The 22209-nt window shown below is 34.7% G+C and overlaps 1 protein-coding gene across 1 annotated transcript in view; it reads right to left on the bottom strand.

Moving 5' to 3' along the window:
* Positions 1 to 22209, bottom strand: part of SNTG1 (syntrophin gamma 1) — a 782410-nt gene that overhangs the window by 252248 nt on the left and 507953 nt on the right. The window contains exon 10 of the mRNA XM_045845038.1: positions 9944 to 10046. Within this exon, the coding sequence (XP_045700994.1) occupies positions 9944 to 10046 (103 nt within the window). The remainder of the gene's footprint in view (positions 1 to 9943; positions 10047 to 22209) is intronic.

The following is a 22209-nucleotide window of genomic DNA, read 5'->3' as shown; positions in this document are numbered from 1 at the left end:
CAATTTGCTTGTGGGTACTGGAGGAAGCAACTGAAAACCAGACAAGAGCTCAGCAAGTGGCATTTTTCCCTCTCAGATCACTGCCCCACATACAGCACCACAATGTGGCCAAGTAGGTTGCCCTGCCCTAGTGAATACCTAAGGCTCTGCCCCTTACTACATAACAAGTTCCCAGCACAAGATATATGTCCCAAATGAAAGAGCAGATCAAAACTCAAAAAAGAGAAAACTAAGCTATGAAGAGATAGTCACTTATAAGATGTACAGTTTAAAACACTGGTAGTCAGGATGCTCACAGAAATGGTTGAGTATAGTCACAAAATAGAGGAAAAAGTGAAGACTATGTGAAGTGAAATTAAGAAAAATATGTAGGGAACCAACAGTGAAGACAAAGAAACAGGGACTCAAATAAATGATTTGGAGTGGAAGGAAGAAATAAATTTTTATCCAGAACAGAATTAAGAACAAGAATTCAAAAAAAAATGAGGAGAGGCATAGGAACCTCCAGGACAGCCTTAAATTTTCCCACATCCAAATCACAGGAATGCCAGAAGGAGAAGAAGAAGATCAAGAAATGGAAAAATTATTTGAAAAAATAATGAAGGAGAACTTCCCCAATCTAGCAAAAGAAATAGACTTCCAGGAAGCTCAGAGAGTCCCAAAGAAGTTGAACCCAAGGAAGCACACACCAAAGCACATCGTAATTAAATTACCAAGATTAAAGAGAAGGAGAGAATCTTAAAAGCAGCAAGAGAAAAGGAGACAGTTACCTACAAAGGAGTTCCCATTAGACTATCAGCTGGTTTTTCAAAAGAAATCTTGCAGGCAACAAGGGGCTGGCAGGAAGTATTCCAAGTCGTGAAAAGCAAAGGCCTATATCCAAGATTATTTAGTAAAGCTATAGTTTAGAATGGAAGGGCAGATAAAGTGCTTCCCAGGTAAGGTCAAGTGAAAGCAGTTCATCATCACCAAGTGTTTATTATATGAAATGTTAAAGGGACTTATCTAAGAAAAAGAAGAAGATAAAAAATATGTTGTCAGTAAATGACAACAAACTCACAACTATCAAGAACTGAACCTAAGGGAAAAAAAATCCTGGGCAAACAACTAGAACAAGAACAGAATCACAGAAATGGAGATCATATGGAAGGTTATCAGCAGGGAGATGGATAGGGGAGAGTGGTGGAAAAGGTATAGGGGATAAGCATAAATGATAAGTATGAAATGGACAGAGGGAGGTGAAGAATAGTGTAGGAAATGTAGAAGCCAAAGAACTTATATATACAACCCGTGGACATGAACTAAGGGGAGTCGGATGCTGGTGGGAGGGGTGTTCAGGGTGGAGGGGAATAAAGGGGAGAAAAAATGAGACAACTGTAATAGCATAATAAATAAAATATACTTAAAAAACTTTCAGGTAATGAGAAACAGTATGTAGATTAACTTCTTAACTGTGTGGAGTCACAGATGTTTCGTGAGTTCTAATACCACTGGCTACAAGATTGAGAGAAGTCCAGTACATTCTAGAAATGATCAAAGTAGTAACATACAATGAAATTGCATGAAACTATCTGAAAGGAATTTTTCAGCATTATGGTCTTTGCAAATATCCCAATCTGTTAAATTGATTACTTGATTTAGAACCAACTCATAGTTCCCCCACCTAACTGCCTTGTGGATATCTATGAAGATATGTTAGAAGACCAATATGATAACAAGGAAGACATTCTTTTTTTTAAAGATTGTATTTATTTATTTATTTTTAGAGAGGGAAGAGAGGGAGAAAGAGAGAGAGAGAGACATCAATGTGCAGTTGCTGGGGGTCATGGCCTGCAACCCAGGCATGTACCCTGACTGGGAATCGAACCTGCGACACTTTGGTTTGCAGCCCACACTCAATCCACTGAGCTACACCAGCCAGGACTAGGAAGACATTCTTAATAAACCATTAGAGTTATGTGAAATACTAGCTAAAGAAAAGGACACTGTAAGAAAGGAATACTGAAGATCTATTATGAGATCCCTTCAAAGCAAATACAGCACAACATGTGACCTACCAACAATGTACAGCAATAACACCATCTAGAACATCTAGGGGTGTCGAACTCATTTTCACCAGTGGCACAATCAGCCTCATGGTTGCCTTCAGAGGGCCAAATATAATTTCAACTCCTTAATAGTTAAGTAGTAGTTACATTTATACAGTCCTAAAATTATTTCAGCCCTTCAAAGGCAACTGCAAGGCTGAAGTGGCCTACTGTGAAAATGTGTTTGACACCCCTTATCTACAAGAACTTGAGAGAATGCTTTCTTTTTAAGAGATTCTAATGTGGAGCTTTAAAACTAGAGTTATCATTCTCTTTGCCTGTGGTGTAAAGTGTGCCTTGCACAGGTATTGCTTTTTAACAAAAATTAATTATTATGCTTCTTCAGTGCTGCTGCTATTCAGAGTAGCTCTAAGTATTTTGATTTTTTTAAAGAAAAGTACAGTCATCCCTCCCTATATCACAGTTCACTTATTGTGGCTTCACTGTATCACAGGTTTTAAAAAAAAAATCTAATTCTGTATCGCAGAGTTTTCGCTATATCGTGGGATTTTTGCAGTATATAGGTATTTATATAATATTTATGATTTCAATTATTTTTGCCTAAAAATTTAAAACAATATAAAAATATAAAAATGTTAATTCAAACATATTAAAAGAATATTAAATCAAAATAAAATACAGTATCAGCCCTGGCTGGCGTAGCTCAGTGGATTGAGTGTGGGCTGCAAACCAAAGTGTCGCAGGTTCGATTCCCAGCCAGGGTATATGCCTGGGTTGCAGGCTATAACCCCCAGCAACCGCACATTGATGTTTCTCTCTCTCTCTCTATCTCCTTCCCTTCACTCTCTAAAAATAAATAAATAAAATCTTAAAAAAAATAAAAAATAAAATAAAATACAGTATCTATTTCATCAGTGGATGAATACCATACTGTACACAATGGAAATGCAGTATGCCACTACTGCTTGTGCAAGTTTGCCAACGTGAGATTGTACATGGCACACTGTTGGCTGATGGAATGGAAAGTGACCAACCACAGCACTGTGTTCTGTATCCTGGGCACTGATTGTCTCAGTAACCATAGCATTGGTCTGTTTGCTCTCCTGCACTGTGCCCATACACGTTCAGCATCTTTCCCTGTCCACTTCACATCAACATCTGATCGCTGTGTGTAGTGTTGCTCTGTGGTGTTGTGTTTTGGTGAAATTTTCATAACAGTTTGAATTTATCTCAAGCCCTACAATGCCACCCATATATTCTGCACCTTCTAAGGCTTCTGGCAGTGAACCTAAGTGCCCAAGGAATATGTTTACCATCAAAGAAAAGGTGGAACTTCTTGACATGTTAAAGGAAGGCAAAAGCTATGCGGCTGTAGGCCACCATTATGGGATCAATGAATCTACTGTTCACTACATAAAGAAAGACGAGAAGAATATTAGGTCTACAGCAACAATGACTTTTAACAAGACTGCTAAGAGGGTGGTCACTTCTCACAGTAAGGCCATTGTGAAGGTGGAGTCTGCATTGGCCCTGTGGATAAATGACTGCAGGAAGAAGAATATCTCACTGGATACCAACACCATCCAGATGAAGGCCAAGAACCTTTATGATAGTTTAGCAGAAAGCACAGATGTTCATGACAGTGACGAGGATGAAGACGAGGACGACGATGCGGAAGCAGGACCATTGAGTGCTTCTCCCACCAGTCCAACCCCATTCAGTGACAGCAAGGGCTGGTTTGACAAATTTCAGAGACACTTTGGACTCAAAAGCATTTCTCTGCATGGAGAAGCTGCCTCTGCAGATAAAAAGCAGCACCAGCAACTACCCATAACTATGTTCATCACTCAGACGAAGAGACCAGTTATGCCTACAACTTTAGTGGAAATAGAAGTTACGGCCCAGGACAAAGATACTGCATCACCTGATGAAGCACCTGATGAAATGGTACCTTCAGAAGAGCCGTAATGCTCTTCTTGGCTGTGCAGTGCACTCATCTCACTGTCATCATCTTCATTGACATCAGTACTGCACAGCTACATAATTCATGATCTTCATCATTCAAGTTGTAGTATACTTCACTGATGAGTACCCATACAGAATTTTCTGTGTTGTTAAAATTACGTAGGTTTAAGAGTGTAGAAAGTGTTTAAGAGCACATGAAGTGTTTGTAAGAGTGTTGGAAAGGTTAATAAGAGAGTGGGAAAGGTTTATAGGAGTGTGGGAAGGGTTTATAAAGCCTTAATATATATATAGTCATATTGTCATATATTAAATTGTCATAAACATACTTTTAAAAAAGAGAGAAAGAAAAAGAAAAATCCTAAATAATCAAGGAATAGAAAGACATTTCCTAAATCTAATAAACGGCATCTGTGCATACCTATAGCTATTAATGGTAAAAGACTGGAAACTTCCCCTGTAATATCTTGAGCAAAAGAAGGATTTCTGCTTTCAATAACTTAATCAATATTTTACTGGAGGTCCTGGCTATTGCAATAGGGAATAAAAAGAAATTGAAGCATATAACTTAGAAATAAATAAGCAAAACATTATTTTAAAATGACAGTCTTATACATAGAAAAGTTTAAACAATGTACAAAAAACCTTACCAAAATTAATAAGAAAATTGAGATATGTTGAAGAACTTATCAATATATAAAAATGTATTTCTGTGTTAGCAACAGATAATTAGAAAATAAAATATTTAAACTAACATCATATAAAAAACATAAAATCCTTAAAATAAATTTAATGCCAGTCTTGCAAGATTTCCCCACTGAAAACAATAAAATATTGCTGAAAAATTAATATATACATATATAAATAGAAAGGTACACTATGTTCATAGATTGAAAGATTTATATTTGTTAAGGAATTAATTATTCAAATTATCTATAAATTCAATATACTCCCATTCAAAATCATAATAGCTTTTATTTTAATAGAATTTGACAAGTTATGTCTAAAATGTATGCAGTAATGTAAAGGATTTAGAACAATCAAATGATCTGGATAAACTGCACTGTTGAGGAGCCCATCCTAGGTGACCTTTTACAGACATTATAGGAGTACCACAGAGATACTGTGGTTGAGTTTCCAACCACCACAGTAAAGTAGTGCGTGTGAAGTTATGTTTACACTATTGTGGTCTATTAAGTGTGCAATAGCATTGTGTCTAAAAAACACTTTAGTTAAAAGAAAATTTTAATGTTTGAAAATGCTAACCATCATCTGAGCTTTTAACAGGTTGTAATCTGTTTTGCTGGTAGAGGGTGTTGCCTCAGTATTGATAGCAGGTGACTTATCAGGGTGATGGATGCTGAAGGTTGGGACTGCTATGACAAATTCTTGAAATATGATGATGATGAAGTATCTGCTTCAATTGACTTTTCCTTAAAAATGCCTTGGTAGTTTGCAGTGTTGTTTGATAGCATTTACCCACAGTAAAACTTCTTTAAAAGCTGGAGTCAGTCTTCACTGTTGGGGTCCACCCTGCCTGGCCTCAGGAAGCTGTAACCCCCCCCCACCCCCACCATTGGCTGAGGCTGAGTGAGAGACCTCCAGACCAGGAACCACTAAGAAGACAAGCTTATCTCCCTAGCAGAAGCACTGCTTCTGCTCCTTGCCTGGCCCCCAATGCTTTATCAGTTAGCCAATGATGGGTAAGATCCCCAAAGGGGGGAATCATCTAAGACAGGCAGGATCACGTGGAGGCCCCAGGGAAGAGACTCAGGGGGCTGTGGAAATGAGGGGGTGGTGGACATCGACCCCTGCCCCCTTAGCTTTGACAAAGCCTGAGTCCTTGTTCTGGCTGTGAGAAATCCAAGTCTCCTGGCTGCCTTTGTCTTTTTGCCTGACTCAGGCCTGAGGAAATAACAGGGGTGGTGCAGTCCAGACCAGAGTTGGTGGACCCCCAGGGTAATTAGACCTGAGGCATAGGATATGCAAGATCCTGTGAGACCTGCTTGCTGAGAATGCTCTTGAACATGAAGGCACAGGCAGGAAACAAAACTAGCCCTGTAGCTTTTTAAGTGATAAAACCCCACACTCAGCATGAGCTCTGTCAACTCTTTGAAAGATACCTACTTGTTTGATCTTCCCTGCCAGACTATAATGACTATAATCCACAAACTGTAAATGTACCCCTACCTAATACTGCCTAATAAAAAGCCTACTCAGGTGGCAACTTGGGGCTCTCCCCACTAGAGAGAGTGGCCATGCCATTCCTATTCCTCCACAGGACTCAGTAGTCTGTGTGTATTTCTCTCGTATCTCGAGCATCTGCAGAAGTGATGGGTACTGCTAGTTGGTATCTGTCACACTTCACAAGCACTGACACTGCAGTGCACTGCTTGTAGTGTTCTAAGTCTTTTATTGCCATTTGAACAATATTCATAGCATCTTCATCGGAGTAGGCTCTATCTCAAGAAACTACTTTCTTTGGTCATCCAAAAGAAGAACAACCTCATCCATAAAAGGTTTATCATGAGATTGTAGCAATTTAGTCACATCTTCAGGCTCTATTTCTAATTCTAGTTCTTTTGCTATTTCCACCACATCTGCAGTTACTTCCTCCTCTCAAGTTTTAAATCCTGCAAAGTTACCCATGAGGGTAGGAATCAACTTCTTCAAAATTCCTGTTGATATTGATAGTCTATTCCCAGCAATCATGAATGCCCTTCAAGGCATCTAGAATGGTGAATCCCTTTCATAAGGTTTTCAATTTACTTTTTCAAGGTCCATCAGAATAATCACTATTTCTGGAAGTGATACCTTTATAAAATGTATTTTTTAGGTAATAAGACCTAAGAGTCAAATTTATTCCTGAAACATGAGCTACACAATGGCTGTTGTGTTAACAAGCATGAAAACATTAATACCATTGTACATCTCCATGAGAGTTCTTCAGTGACCAGGTGCATTGTCAATGAGCAGTGATATTTTTAAAGAAATCTTACTTTCTATGTAGTAGATATCAACAGTAGGATTAAAATACTTGGTAAATGCTCTTGTAAACAGATGTGTTGTTATGCAGGCTTTGCTGTTCCATTAAATATACTAATTCAGAGCAGATTTAGTATATAATTTTTAAGGTCCCTAATGGTAAATGAGCTTTGGCTTCAAATATAGATACCAGCTCTACTAACTTCTAACAAGAGAGTCAGCATGTCATTTGAAGCTTTGAAACCAGACATCCATCGACTTTTCTTCTCTACTCATGAAAGTCTTAGTAGGTATCTTCTCCCAACATAAGGTTGTTGTATCTACATTGACAGACTCTTATTCAGCATAACTATCTTCATTAATTATCTGCTAGATTTCCTTGATAACTTTCCAATTCACCTTACATTTTTCTTGTGTGGAGAGAACTTCTTAAACTTCAGGAATTAGTCTCTGCTACTTTCAAACATTCCCCACTGCAGATTCTTCACATCTCTTAGTCATAGAGTAGAAGAAAACTAGAGGCTTCCTCTGGATTAGACTTTGGTTTACAGAAATGTAGTGACTGCTTTGATCTTCTACACAGATAACTAAAATGTTCTTTATATAAGCAATGATGCTGTTTCACATTCTTGTCCTTTGGGTGGTCACTGAAATAGCACTTTTAATTTCCTTCAAGAAATTCCTTTGCATTTACAGCTTGGCTAACTGGTTTGGCACAGGAGGCCTTTCAACCTACCTTTGCTTTCAACATGCCTTTCTCACTAAGCTTAGTCATCTCTAGCTTTTGATTTAAAATGAGAGATATGTGACTATTCTTTTCTCTTGAACATTTACAGGCTATTGTAATTTGTTTAATTTCAGTTTTGTGTCTCAAGGACTAGGGATCCTTGAGAAAAGACAAAGAGGTAAGGGAATGGCTAGTTGGGTAGAGTGGTAAGAACATCATTGACCCATTGTTTGCTGTCTTATGTGGGCACAGTTTGTGGCACTACAAAACAATTGTAATAGTATCTTCAAAGATAACTGACCACTATTCACCATAATAAATAAATTCAAAATATTGTGAAAATTACCAAAATGTGACACAGGGACAGGAAATGAGCAAGTGCTGTTGGATAAATGGGGCCAGTAGACTTGTTCCACACAGGGTTACTATAAAACTTCAGTTTGTAAAAAATACTGTATCTTCAAAGCCCAGTAAAGTGAAGCACAATAAAATATGCATGCTTATATAATGTTTCAGTAATCATCACTGTGGTTTTGTTGAAAGAACAGATGCATAAATTAATAAAATGAGAAAATGATTCCTTAATTCATGATTTGTACTTCAGACAACTAGAAATTAATATAAGATGAGTTATAAAAGTCAATTGCTCATAGGAAAAATATAAGAAAAAAACTTTTTGACCTTGGGTTAGGCAATTATTTTTCATAGAAGGTACATAAAAGACAGCATATACAACAAAAATGACCAAAATATGATAAATTAGACATTATCAAAATTAAAAACTACAAACCTAAGACAACTTTATGTAAAAAATATAGTTATGCACAGATGGGTGAAAATGTAAAAAAAGAAAAAAGAAAATGTAACACATATAGCTGACAAAGGCTTATATACAGATTATATTTTTAAACTCCTGCAGTGCAGTATAAAAAGACATGACAACAGAAAACTGGGAAAAAATATTGAGCAGACACATTGCAAAATAAGATATGCAAATGAACAATAAAATATGCAAATTCCATATGACAAGGAGCTAATCATCATTAGTCTTCTGAGAAATACGAATTAAAACTACAAAGAGTGCACTACACATTCAATATAATGGGAAAGATCTTTGACCATCAAATACTGTAATAAATGTACCCAACCAGAACTCTCATAAATTGCTGGAGTAGGAAGTGAGAGGCCTTGAAATATATGCTTATTTTAGGAATACTCTTGGTGGTCTGTTAACAAATTACTTATACATCTATTCTGTGACTCAGCAGTTCTACTTCTAGATACTTACAATTGTGACAAAATTGTAAGACTTTCAATGTCTGCACAAAAATGTTCATAGCAGTTAAATGTACAATAGCAAAATACTGGAAACAACTCTGTTGTCTATAAACAAAATAATGCATTACAAAGCTTTAATATATTCATATAATGGAATATTACACAGCAAAATAAATGAATGAACTATTGAAATGTATAACAAGTGCTTGAACATAATAGAAGCCAGACATAGAAGAGTAAATACAGTAATATTCCATTCTATACAGTTTTAAAAGGAACAAAGTAGAAAATAGGGACAACTGTAGTTGAACAATAAAAAATAAAATAAAATTTAAAAAGAAATAAACATAATATATGATGATAAGATATAAAGTCAATAATTGTTTCTGATGATGCTATTTATGGGGGAGAGGCACACAAGAATGATTCTGTGATTTAAAGGATGTGGAGTAAGCAAATGTGAATTTGTTAGAACTGTTCCAACTAGTCATTTAAGACCTTTGCAATTAATTTCATGAAAATTGTACGTCAGTTAAAATATATTCTTCTTTGATAGTATAGACATGATAGAGAAATTTTTAAGGAGCTCTTATGCAAATTAATACATTTCTATGTATACTGGTGCTTCCTTCAATCTCACAACTTCATCTAGGCAGCTTAAGTGCAAATGCTTGTTTAGCAAGTCCAGTAGCCAAGTCAGTGTCTATATGCTCCTCCAATTAAAGATTTGAAAATAACAGTAAATGTAATGAATTCATTCTGTAATAAAAATAACATCTGTTCTCTTTACATATGAATTAATAAAATAATTTGCAACAAAAATGTTTGTGTTCGGGAATAAATCCAAATATTAAAAATAAATAACTAATTAATGTCAGGAAATCATATTTAAAAAGTAAATGCAATGATATGAGCATTTTCCCTATGCTTCATAAATGCTTACATGCACAGTCTTCATTAAGTGGGAGTTTGAGGAAAGCAGGTGCTCTTTTTAAAAAAGACACTGTTAGCGTCACCTCTTCTCCAGCATTTCGAAGAACTTGAACCTAAAATCAGAAAGCAGAAATAATACCATATCAGTACATTCACAAAATTTTTATAATTGCAAAACCTTGAAATGATTTGTTGTCTTTTCCATCTTTGATTTTTTCCTAATGGCAAAAGAAATTTTATGAAAGACAGAGGAATAAATTATCTAAAATTGCAGAAATGTAGCCATCAGTGCTCTTCCTCTTTCTTCCATTCTGTGGTGCCCTGTTCACACACATCAACCTCTTCCACTCACATTTATTGAGGTTTTCTTGAGTTTATGATCTATTCTAGGCAAATATGAAAGATTATGGAGTTTACAGAAAAAATGTAGTGCTAAAATCACTAAATTTATTAATTTAATAAATATTTATTGGGCATATATTCTGTAACATTTGGAGATAAACAAATAAATGACCCTGCAGACATTACCCTGAGTTCTAATTTTATTTAAATAAAATCCCCCAAATTTACTCCAACCTTTTACAAAAAATAGGTATTATTTTTTCATTACACCATTGAACATTTTGTTTTTCTTTCCCTGAAAGCTTAGAATAATAATGAAAACTATTATTGTCAATAACTCTCAACATTTTCCATATCATGGATTTAATAGGCCTCAATCTACCTATTGAAATAATGGCTATTTCTCAAAAGAAATATTCTAAAACAGGTATAAAAATATTAAAAGAAATATAAAAAGCTCATGATTTATTTAAAGCAAAACTACCTGGAAAAGATATATTTATACTTTAAAAAATCTCACACAAACTGAGATAAATTAAGATAATTAGAGAAGTAGCAGTTAATAGAAATGAGAACACAACTTGATATAAATCAGGTAAAAAAGATGGTCAGCTTCAAGTTATTAAAGAATTGGCTATCAGGCCCTGGCTGGTGTGGCTCAGTGGATTGAGTGCCAGTCTCCAAGCCAAAGCATTGCTGGTTCAATTCCCAGTCAGGGCACATGCCTGGGTGCAGGCCAGGTCCCTGGTAGGGGGTGTGTGAGAGGCAACCACACATTGATGTTTCTTTCTCTGTCTCTCTCCCTTCCCCTCTCTCTAAAAATAAAATATATATATATATATATATATATATATATATATATATATATGTATGTATTTTTAAAAGAATTGGCTATCAAAATAATTTATAATAACTTTTGGTTCCAAGAAGATGGCATAGATTCACCTCTCCCTGCCCGCCACCCCCCCCAACAATAAATACACCTGTAAACAATGGGGGGAAATGGGAGGACTTCATTAGGGACCCCAGGATTAGAGCAACAGGACAGAAGAAGGATATTTTAAATGCTTCTACCCAATAGAGGGAGTAACTACCCACTGCTAGGCAAAGCATCCCTTTATCTTAGTGGCACTAGGGAACTAAATGCTTAGTGGAACTCTTTCCACCTCCTCAAATAGCACTAACAGGGCATAGTAGGAGCCCTAGGGACACAAGGTAAGTCAATCTGACCAAAGTAGCAACAAAGATCCTCTAAGAATTATACTGGCAATGAAACCACAGCTACAGGCATAGAAGTAGGTTAGTATATGAGTGCTAAAAGGAGTGAATCCCTATTAAAAAGAGAAAAAAATCTTAAATAAGAGCCAGAGCCTCTTAACATAAGCAAAATGACCAGGATACAATAAAATAACATGGCACTTTAAAAATCAGAAAATCATTTGAATGAAAAGTCATTTGAAATTTGAATGAAAAAAGATTATACCAACTGGATGAATCACATAGTAAAATTATCTGACAAGAATTTGAAGCCACATTAATAAAAACATTTCAACAGAAAATACTTCTCTTTTGAACCAAATAAAAAATTACAAAATTTTCACAAATAGAGAAAATTTTTAAATAACCAAATAAAAATTAAAGAATTAAAAATACAATAATATAAATTTTAATAAGCCTTCTAAATTGGTTCAATAGAAAAATATAGAGGATAGAATCAGTAAACTTGAGAGTAGAACAATAGAATTAGCCCAATCTAAAAAACAAAAGATGTAGACACATATGCATAAAAAGCAATATATTTTATCACCTTAAAGTAGAAAAAAAGGTTTTAAAATTGAATATATAATTAATGAATATATGTGAAAAGTCTTTGATTAATTTGATAAAAACTCATAGAAAACTGAGTATAAAAATGAGTATTCATATTATAAAGAATATATAAAATTTTTAACATTATTAATGATAAATTCTTAAAATATTTCTTTCTCAGATCAAAAATGAAGCAAAAATATCCACTACCTTCTCCATTTAAAAAAAAAATCTTTCTTCAGGTGTTACTTCAATGAGGCAAAAAGATAATAAAATGTATAATTATTAAAAGAAGTAATTAAACTCTTATTGTTTGGAACATAGAAAATCTTTAACCTATAAGCATTATTATATGATGCATTAATAAGTAAGTTAATAAGCAAGTTTAATAAGGAATAATGTAGATTAAAGTTGATATACAAAAATAGATTGGTTTTTATTTAATATCAATAAACAAATATAACATTAATTTCAAATAAATGGGAAAATATGCAATATCATGAATTGCTAGACATCATATTCTGAAAATATCAAGTCTCTCCTATTTTTCTGTGGACAATCCCATTCAAAGCCTTATTTTTTATTCCATTTTTGTCTTAATATAAACTTGTGAATGTGGCTTATATTTTACACTGACATTTAATATTGACATTATCATTATTATATACTGTATTGGGAGTTTATGACTCAGTGAAACACACAGAACAGTAGAATGGAATAAAAACTCATATTTTATAGTAAGTATACAATAGCTATTTATATGTAGAGTTAAAATAAAGAAATAATAGTATGAACATCTTAGGTGTAACCATGACAATAAATTAGACATGTTAAGTTAAATGTAGGTGCCTCAGAAATAGACAGTGGGCATTTACTTTGAATTCAAAACTTTACATTTGCACTTCAATTTTGAACTTTTGTTCAAGTGTAAATGAGAAAAATAAAAACTTTTAAAGATTGCAAATCCTCAACTTGAAGAGATAACTAAGTTTCTTTCTTTCTTTTTTATCTTTTTTCTTTCTTATTTTTGATTTAATCTTTATTATATTTTTCCATTAACATTTATTTTCCTTATACCTGCCTCCCCCAGAAATCACCACACTATTGTCCATGTCCATGAGTCCTTTTGTCCCTTTTTGCTCAACCCCTCCATTGTTTTCAATAAAAGATCAATTATGGATATCTTTCTGAGTAATCACAATTTCAATCTTCAATAGACTTTTTTTTCAATTAATGCAACAATATTTATTTTTTCAGTGGACAGGATAGAGATAATGTGCTTTAATTTTTTTTACTGGTTTCCTACTATGCTTTGAATGTGTATTTATTTCATCCACCTGGTACCCTTAGGTTAGAAATTATAGGTTCTACATCATGAATAATGATAATGTCATATTCCTGTAAAATCAGAAATCTGTACCCATATATGCAGTTTTCTTTTTCATTTTCATTCATATTTTATAATGTAAGTCAAATGCTATGCATTTTATTCAGATAATTTATTAGCATAGTCATTGCCTTGGATCAGTACATAAGCAAAGGGAGAGAAATTGGTAAATGGCGGCAACCAGAAAGAACAAAAAATGACATGGAATTAAAATAGATTTTTACAAATTTACTTTATTAAACCATGACAATTCATGAACTGAATATTCTTAAGTTCCATTTTTCAGTAAAAAAGGAAACTTCATAAACTCATTATGCAATTTTTGTCCTTTTTTTCTTTCCACCCAGAGGCCATTCTATATGAGATTTTAAGAAGAATTTAACTATCAGTACTTTGGCATATAGTCAAGAATATTCATAGTTGGAGATTATTTCATATTTTCATTTTTTTCTCTGTGGCTGTGTATAGTTTTAAATTTCTCCCTGGGAAACTCTAATTTTACACACACACACACACGTATATGTATTCTTTATCTTCAGGGTGTTCAACCTTCAGGATTTCAGAGAAATCTCAGAGTGGCCAGGTGAGGAAGCTTACTGCCCATTCTGTAATCTGAGTACAGGTGAATACATTACACATGGAGAATTACACACAGTCATAGTGGCTAAACTCTCAGGGCAGAAGATAGAGACTTCTAAAGTGATACGCTTTTGAATAATAATTATTGATCTTGGGTAGTAAATCAAGTGCAACAGCAGAAATTTTCTAAGTAAAAATAGGATATAGAACTTAATCCAAGACAAATATATTACATCACCATCTGAAATAAAATATAACACAAAATTAAGATAAAGCAAAGCAAAAAAAAATTTGGGAAAATTTATATATGTCATCTCTTGTCTTCAAATGCTACCACAGGTGATACAGAATAGTGCTGAAAAAGCTACAAATAGGTGGAATAAGGGAAAGGACTTGATATTATTATGAACATACAGCTCAAGAAAGGTCATAGGATGCATTTTAGGCATCCATTAATTTTATCATCTTCCCTGTTTTTTAATGTTATAAAAGTCATGCCATATAAATAAAGAAAAACAATATTTGCAATAGGCCTTGCTAGTATAAATTTTGTGTTGTTTTAAATTGAAGAGTCAAAAAACCATTATCATATGAATTTTAAAAAGCTACTAATATTTCAATATTTGTGAATTTCTTTTTCTTTTTTTTAAAGATTTTTTAAATTTATTTTTTAGAGAGTAAAGGGAGGGAGATATAGAGAGAGAAATATCAATGTGCGATTGTTGGGGGTCATGGCCTGCAACCCAGACATGTACCCTGACTGGGAATCGAACCTGTGACACTTTGGTTCGCAGCCCGCACTCAATCCACTGAGCTACGCCAGCCAGGACTCAAATTTCAATATTTATGAATTTCTAAAGACTCAGCTCAAATACTTATATGCTCAATCCCCAGCCAGGGCACATATGGAAAGCAACTGACTAATGTTCTCTCTTACATTGATGTTTCTCTCTTTCTCTCTCTGTCTCTGTATCTAGCTATCTACCCATCATCTATCTATTTGTTTGCTCCCTTCTCTATCCCTAAAATCAATAAAATATATCCTTGGGTGAGGATTAAAAAGAGAAGAATAAAGGTTGACTGAATAATAAATTTTAACTATAATAATCAGTGTATAACAACAGTAATATATAATAAATATCAAGATGGGAAAGAACCATTTACTTTAGTGAAGCAAGAATTTTGAAAAACTTCATTAGAATTAATTAAAATATTTAAAGCTATAACTAAAAATAATTCTATTACTTTCAAAGTCCCCATTAAAAAATTCTATGAAATAAAATGAATGAAAACCACATCCTAGATGAGTTGAGCTTTAACTCAACAAGCAAGATACTTTTTTAGCCAGTTGACATGAAAATAAAAAAAAACTTTCCATCATTTGTTTTAATTTCATAATGGTTTCCTTAATGATTCAAACAATATTTTACTTGGTTTTACCTTATAGCTAATTCTTTTTTTTTTTATTTACTTATTTATTTTTAGAGAGGGAAGGGAAGGAGATAGAGAGAGAGAGAGAATCATCAATGTGCAGTTGCTGGGGGTCATGGCCTGCAACCCAGGTATGTACCCTGACTGGGAATCGAACCTGTGACACTTTGGTTCACAGCCCGAGCTCAATCCACTGAGCTATGCCAGCCAGGGCTATTTTACCTTATAGCTAATTCTTAAAGATATTATTCCAGCAGAAAATTATTGATCTTTATAATATTAAATGTTATGAAATCAAATGAAAATGAATATAAGAGATTTAATAAGTAGTCCTTCAAAAGAGGATTAGATAAAGAATATGGGTACATATACACAATGGACTACTCAGTCATAAGATAAAACACTGCCATTTGTGACAACATGGATGGACCTTAAGAATATTATGTAATTTGAAATAAGTCAGTAGGAAAAAGACAAGAACTGTATGATTTCACTCATATGTGGTATATAAAACTGAAAGTCACAGACACAAGCAACAGCATGATGGTTACCAGAGGAAAGGAGGTGGGGGTATAGAAAAGATTAAAGGGGGACAAATATATGGTGACAGAATGTTGGGAACCACCCTGACTGGTATCAGAAGCTGAAACCCCCACCTAGGCTAAGGCTAAGGGAACGCCCTTGGAACTGTAAGCCAGCAAGGAGACGAAAGCTTATCTCCCTGGCAGGAATTCTGCTTCTGCTGCTTTATTCATAACTGAACCCCAAAAAGCTTGGTCGGTTAGCCAAAGACGGGTAAGATTCCCCAAGGGGGGAATGACCTAAGACAGGCACGATCACTTTGGGAGGCCCCCCAAAAGAAGGACTTGGAGGGCTGCAGCAAAAGGGGGTGATGGACCCTCGCTCCTCAGCTTTGACATAGCCTAAGTTTTCATCGTCTGGGAGAAAATCTCCTTATCTCTTGGTTGCCTTAGTTCCCTTTCTCCACCTAAGTCTGAAACAATGACAGGGTGGTGCAGCTCTGTGCTGAAAAGGGCGGATTCCCCCGGTGATCAGGCCTAAGAAAGAATATGTAAATTACTGTGAAACCTTCTTTGTTTAGAATGCTCTCAGTTGAATGAGAAGGGTCCAAGGAGGAAGTTAGTTTTAAGTCTTATAGCTCTTTTACCCCGACTCAAAATAGACTGGTAGAGTTCCTTGTTTTCTATAGTTCCTTACTTCCCCCTAATGAGTACTGTACTTTACCTGAATTATTATGCAAAATGAGCCCAATAAAAGCAGGTATGGATGGGAAATCAGCGCATTCCCCACTAAGGGGGGTGGCCATTTCATCCCTACTTCTCCACAGAAACTAGTTTGTCTCTGTGCATGTTTTTTCTTCTCACGTGTTTTTCATCCAGCCATCCACAGCATTCTGTGGTCACTGCTGGCTGGGGACCCACGCATCAACAGAAAATTATTTGACTTTGAATGGTGGACACACAATGCAATATACAGATCATGTATTGTAGAAATGTACACCTGTTTCCAATAAATGTTACTCCAATAAATTTAATTAAAAAATAAGGTGGAAAAAATAAAAATAAAAAATGTGGTTTCTAGATGAACCTAAAAAAGAAGGTATGCATTTTTTTCCTAAAAAAGGACACCATCAACAAAATGAAAAATCAACCTACTGAGTGGGAGAAAATATTTTCCAATGATACATCTGATAAAAGGTTAATATTAAAAAAACTATAAAGAACTTATGAAACTCAACACCAAAAAAGTTCAATTAACAATGGGGAAAAGATCCAAATAGACACATATCAGAAGAGGTCATACTGATGGCCAATAGCCATAGGAAATATGCTCGACATCACTAATTATCAGAGAAATGCAAATTAAAACCACAATTAAATATCATCTCACACCTGTCAGAATGGCTGTCATCAATAAATCAGCAAGTATTGGCGAGAATGTGGGGAAAAGGAAACCCTTTTGCAATGTTGGTGGGAATATAGATTGATGTGGCCACTGTGGTAAGCAGTGTGGAGGTAACTCAAAGAGTTAAAAATGGAATTGCCTTATGACCCAGTGATTCTATTTCTGGGAATATACCCAAAGAAACTCAAAACACTAATTTGAAAGAATATATGCACCCCTATGTTAATTGCATCATTACTTAAAATAGCCAATATTTGAAAGCAGCCCCAATGTCCATCAGTAGATTAGTGGATTAAAAAGTATGGTACATTTACACATAGAATTCTACCGGGCTGTACAGAAGAAGAAGGAAGGAGAGGAAGAAGGAGGAGGAGGAAGAGGAGAAGGAAGAGAAGGAAAAGAGAAGGAGGAGGAGAAGGAGGAGGAAAAGGAGAAAGAGAAGGAGAAGAGAATTTTACTCTCTGAGACATCGATGGGCCTGGAGAACATTATATGAAGTGAAATAAGCCAGTCAGAGAAAAACAAGTGCCATATGAGTTCACTCATATGTGAAATCTAACAAACGAAATAAACTAACAAACAAAATAGAAACAGACTCATGTATAGAGAACAGATTGGCACCAGTCAGAGGGGAGGTGTGTTACCAAGCTAGATGCAAAAGGAGAAGAGAAGAGATTTAGCCAACAACAAATTCTCATAGGCACAGACAACAGTATGGTGATTACCAGAGAGAAAGTAGGGTAGGAAAGGTCAAAGAGGGAAGAAGGGGGATAAAGGGTGATGGAAGGAGATTTGACTTGAGTGGTAAACACACATTACAATATACTAGTACAGATAATGTATTATAGAATTTTGCACCCAAAACTTATGTAATTTTATTAAATGGTGTCATCCTAATACATTAAGTAAAAATAAAAATACAATGTATTTGAAAAATTGAAGTTAAAAAAAAAAGAATCCCTTGCCAAGTAGCTCAGTTTGTTGAGAATCATCCTAATACACTAAGGTTTGGGGTTTGATCCCCAGTCAGAGCACATGGAAGAATAGGCAATGAATGCATAAATGTGTGAAACAACATATTCTCCCTCTCTCTCTCTCTCTCTCTCTTCTCTCTCTCTCTGCCCCCCTCCCCCTTCTTCCCTGTTTCTAAATTAAAACAAAACAAAACAAACAAAAAACTAGAGCAACATGGTAAAAGATAGTTATACATAGCAGGGGTTTTATCTAGCTTGTCTTGAATGTCACTATTATTCTTAATTAACCTATATATACACATCAATGGTTCTTTAAACACTACACTTTCAAAGATGACAATGACATATAATGCAATATTATTAAAATATTTTAATAATTCAATATGACAATATTTTCTCTAGTGGATATCAGACCACTTTATTTTGCCAATAAATAATTATAACTTGTTAATTTGTTTCTACTAAAAGTTTTTCATTTAGTTGTATGGTTAATGATCCATGTTTATATAAATGAACAATGTGTCACCATGTGGTGCAAGTTACAATGTAGCCTTAGCTTTATAAAATAAAGCCTATGATGTAAACAACACAAAATTTCCTATCTTTTGTTTTAAAAATGGTAATTTGAAAACATTTAAAAGTAGAGTGTCTTGCTTGATTACAACAGCTAATATATGCTAGTGGGGACCTACCAAAATGGATTATCTTTTGGAGGGGAGGGCTCTTGTAGTATACAGGATTCTCCCACTAGATTAGTGTTCAACAAATCCATCTGTATCAGTGTGTCCACTGTCATTGTTGTGAGAGGCTGTGTTTGGCTTCAGTGAATTTTTTTGAAGATTCATTTAAGGTACTCATCCATTTTGTGATGTGTATTTACAAGTGTACCTGCCCACACTATGCTGAGTGTTGGGCGGCTTTTGATCAAAAATGACATAACCCCTTTGCCCCACCCTCACTATTCACCAGATCTCAGCCTGAGAAACTTTTTGGTTTGTTTGTTTGCACAGATGAAAAGAGTCCTCATAGGGAAACATTTTGCCCATGTGGAAGAAGTGAAATAAAAAACAGCAGAGGCACTAAAAGACATCAAAATCAATGAGTTCAAAAATTTCTGAGCAACAGAAAAAAAAGTATCAGTGGGTGTATTGCATCAAATGGAGAGTACTTTGAAGGTAACTGAAGTTTAAATGTGTAAGAATAATACTACTTTTTATAAATAAATTCTGGGGGGGTGGCCACCCTTCATAATAAATTTGCTAGTAAAGCTGTATGTATAAAGTAACTCTCCATTCTTTCCAGTGGGCCATTTTCCAGAAAGCCCATTGATTTTAATTAATGAACTTTTAATAAATATTTTTAAAGCATATTTGACTCTCACAGCAATTTTAAGATGATAATCACCACCTCTTAGGTTCCAAATATATGTTCAAATATAGAAACAGCTACACAGTATCACCTCCCCGCCCACGTTCCAAGAGGGAGATAGAAGATCGTGTCTACTCAGGTGCCAGAAAACAAGATGAAATGGAGTAAGTAGTTTCTGTATAAATTGGTAAAACTGCATATGTATAAGTTACTTACTTATGTATATTTTCTTCTAGAGATCAATGAATATAGAGCTTAAATCAGTGCAATAAGCATTTAAGTCTCTACCATATTCAAAATGCCATATTATGTAACATAGAATGTGTAATGTTGAAATGAAAATGATAAAGCCCTTCAGCTCCAGAATCTGCTTAATGAATGATAAAACAAATGCTCACAATAAATCAATATATTAAAAAAGAGAAAAAAAGAATATAAAGGTTTTAAAAAGTAAATAGTGTATGTTAATTCCTCAGACCCAAATTTAGTCAGCATAATAGATGCCACAGTTTTTTTTCTAGTCACTGTGCTAATAATACTGATATCATTAGAGAGTTGCACAATATTTTTATTGCTTACTGTGATGAGAAACAAACAAAAACCAAACCTTCACAATGTGAAGTTCTCAGCAGTCTTGCCAGCAGTTTCTACATTTCCCACATTAGTCACACTTCAGAAATCATCATTGACTTTGTCAAATGAGCAAGGTTCAATGAACACATCAAATGCAATCAAATGTTGACTGAGGCCCTAATCAGATTTTCATGTTTGAATGGCCCCCTATCTGACTTCAGTGATGAAAATTATGTCTATAAAATGAGTCATTGCACATTAATAAGGCACATTCACTTCAAATATTGGGAGAGAAAAGATATTTTACAGACTGAAAATATTATTTTTAAGGTTTATTTTGTTCTCATTCTAGAGAAAGGGGAAGGCAGAGAGAGATACATCAGTGTGAGAGGAAAACACAGATCAGCCGTCTTACACACACACACACACACACACACCCACCCACACACACCATGACTAGGGATAAGGCTTGCAACCTGGGCATGTGCCCTGACCAAGAATCACACTGGCAAACTTTCAGTCAAAAGACGATGCTCCAACCAACTGAGTCATGCAGGCCAGAGCCAGGTTGAAAATATTATACCAGATTTTTTATACACAGTTATGATGTATTTGAGGCAGGATAATGCCTTGCAGAACATCTCCATATTTATCTAGGAAAATCCAGAGTGTTTAAAATAGCTTCATAAAGATAACATTTTTTCATTATTTCAAGATATTTTATTTTTATTTTCTTTTTTGTGGTTATTCTATTACAATTGTCTCAATATTACCCCACTGATAATATTTGTTTTTTTATAACATTTTACTTATTTATTTTTAGAGAGAGGGGAATGAAAGGAGAAAGAAAAGGAGAGAAACCTCAATGTGTGGTTGCCTCTTACACATCTCTACTGGGAACCTGGCCCTCAACCCACACATGTGCCCTGACTGGGAATCGAACCAGTGACCCTTTGGTTTGCAGGCCTGTGCTCAATCCACTGAGAAAACCAGCCAGAGGCCCCACTGATAATATTTTGTATAATAAAATTTGACTAAAATAACTAATGTACATTTTATTATAAATTTATGATATTACAAGACGCAGCTACATGGATGTCTAATTTATAAACAGTGCATAGATTTTAGTAGAATTTTTGTAGGAAGAGAGGAAAATCATAAAACTTTTCCTCATTTTTAGAATTCTGTATAAAATTATCTCATATAAAAGGAATTTTCAAGATCTGAAAAACAAACATTATCATCCCACTAGATTTGCAGCTGCAGCAAACCATTACAAATATCTGTTAAGGCATATTATCACATGTTTGCCCAACATAGACCTAAGAATTAAATATTTTGGAATGGCTGGTGCTATTTCCTGCATATACTATCATTTTAGCCTACTGTGTGAGTCATTTACTTACATTATTCTGAATGTAAACGCCATTCCCTGTGACGTTCATTGAGTGCAGTATAAATACTCTGATACCATTAGCATCATTGTTGGGGCCACCAGATAAGGCCGTGCAAGCATTTCCTTGGTAACTGAAGTTTGCACAGGGAAAAGCACAGCTGTACTGCCAGGGGGAAATAGTAGTTTCTTTGGGAGTCTGGTAATTTCAAATACTTGAAAATATATATGTATTTCTTAAATACAATATACTAAATGAATAGGAAGAAAATAGTTTGCCTTAGATGTTGCTTAATTCATAAAGAAAAAATTATATCTCTTCTATTTCTTCATAATGACTTAAAATTGCAGTCTTCAAAGAAATCTATCATGCACAGAAACATTGGAGAGGTGACAATTGTACAGCCATAAGATATTTATAAAATTACACATGATGCATGTACTTCATGAATGCATACACTTTATTTGGAAGCCATTTCCCATCTTACTTTTAT

This window comes from Phyllostomus hastatus, unplaced genomic scaffold (assembly GCF_019186645.2).
Source record: "Phyllostomus hastatus isolate PE091 unplaced genomic scaffold, TTU_PhHast_1.1 phas_contig_449, whole genome shotgun sequence".
NCBI lineage: Eukaryota > Metazoa > Chordata > Mammalia > Chiroptera > Phyllostomidae > Phyllostomus > Phyllostomus hastatus.
Note: the sequence above shows the minus strand (reverse complement) of the source record. Positions and strands in the feature narration are given on the sequence as shown.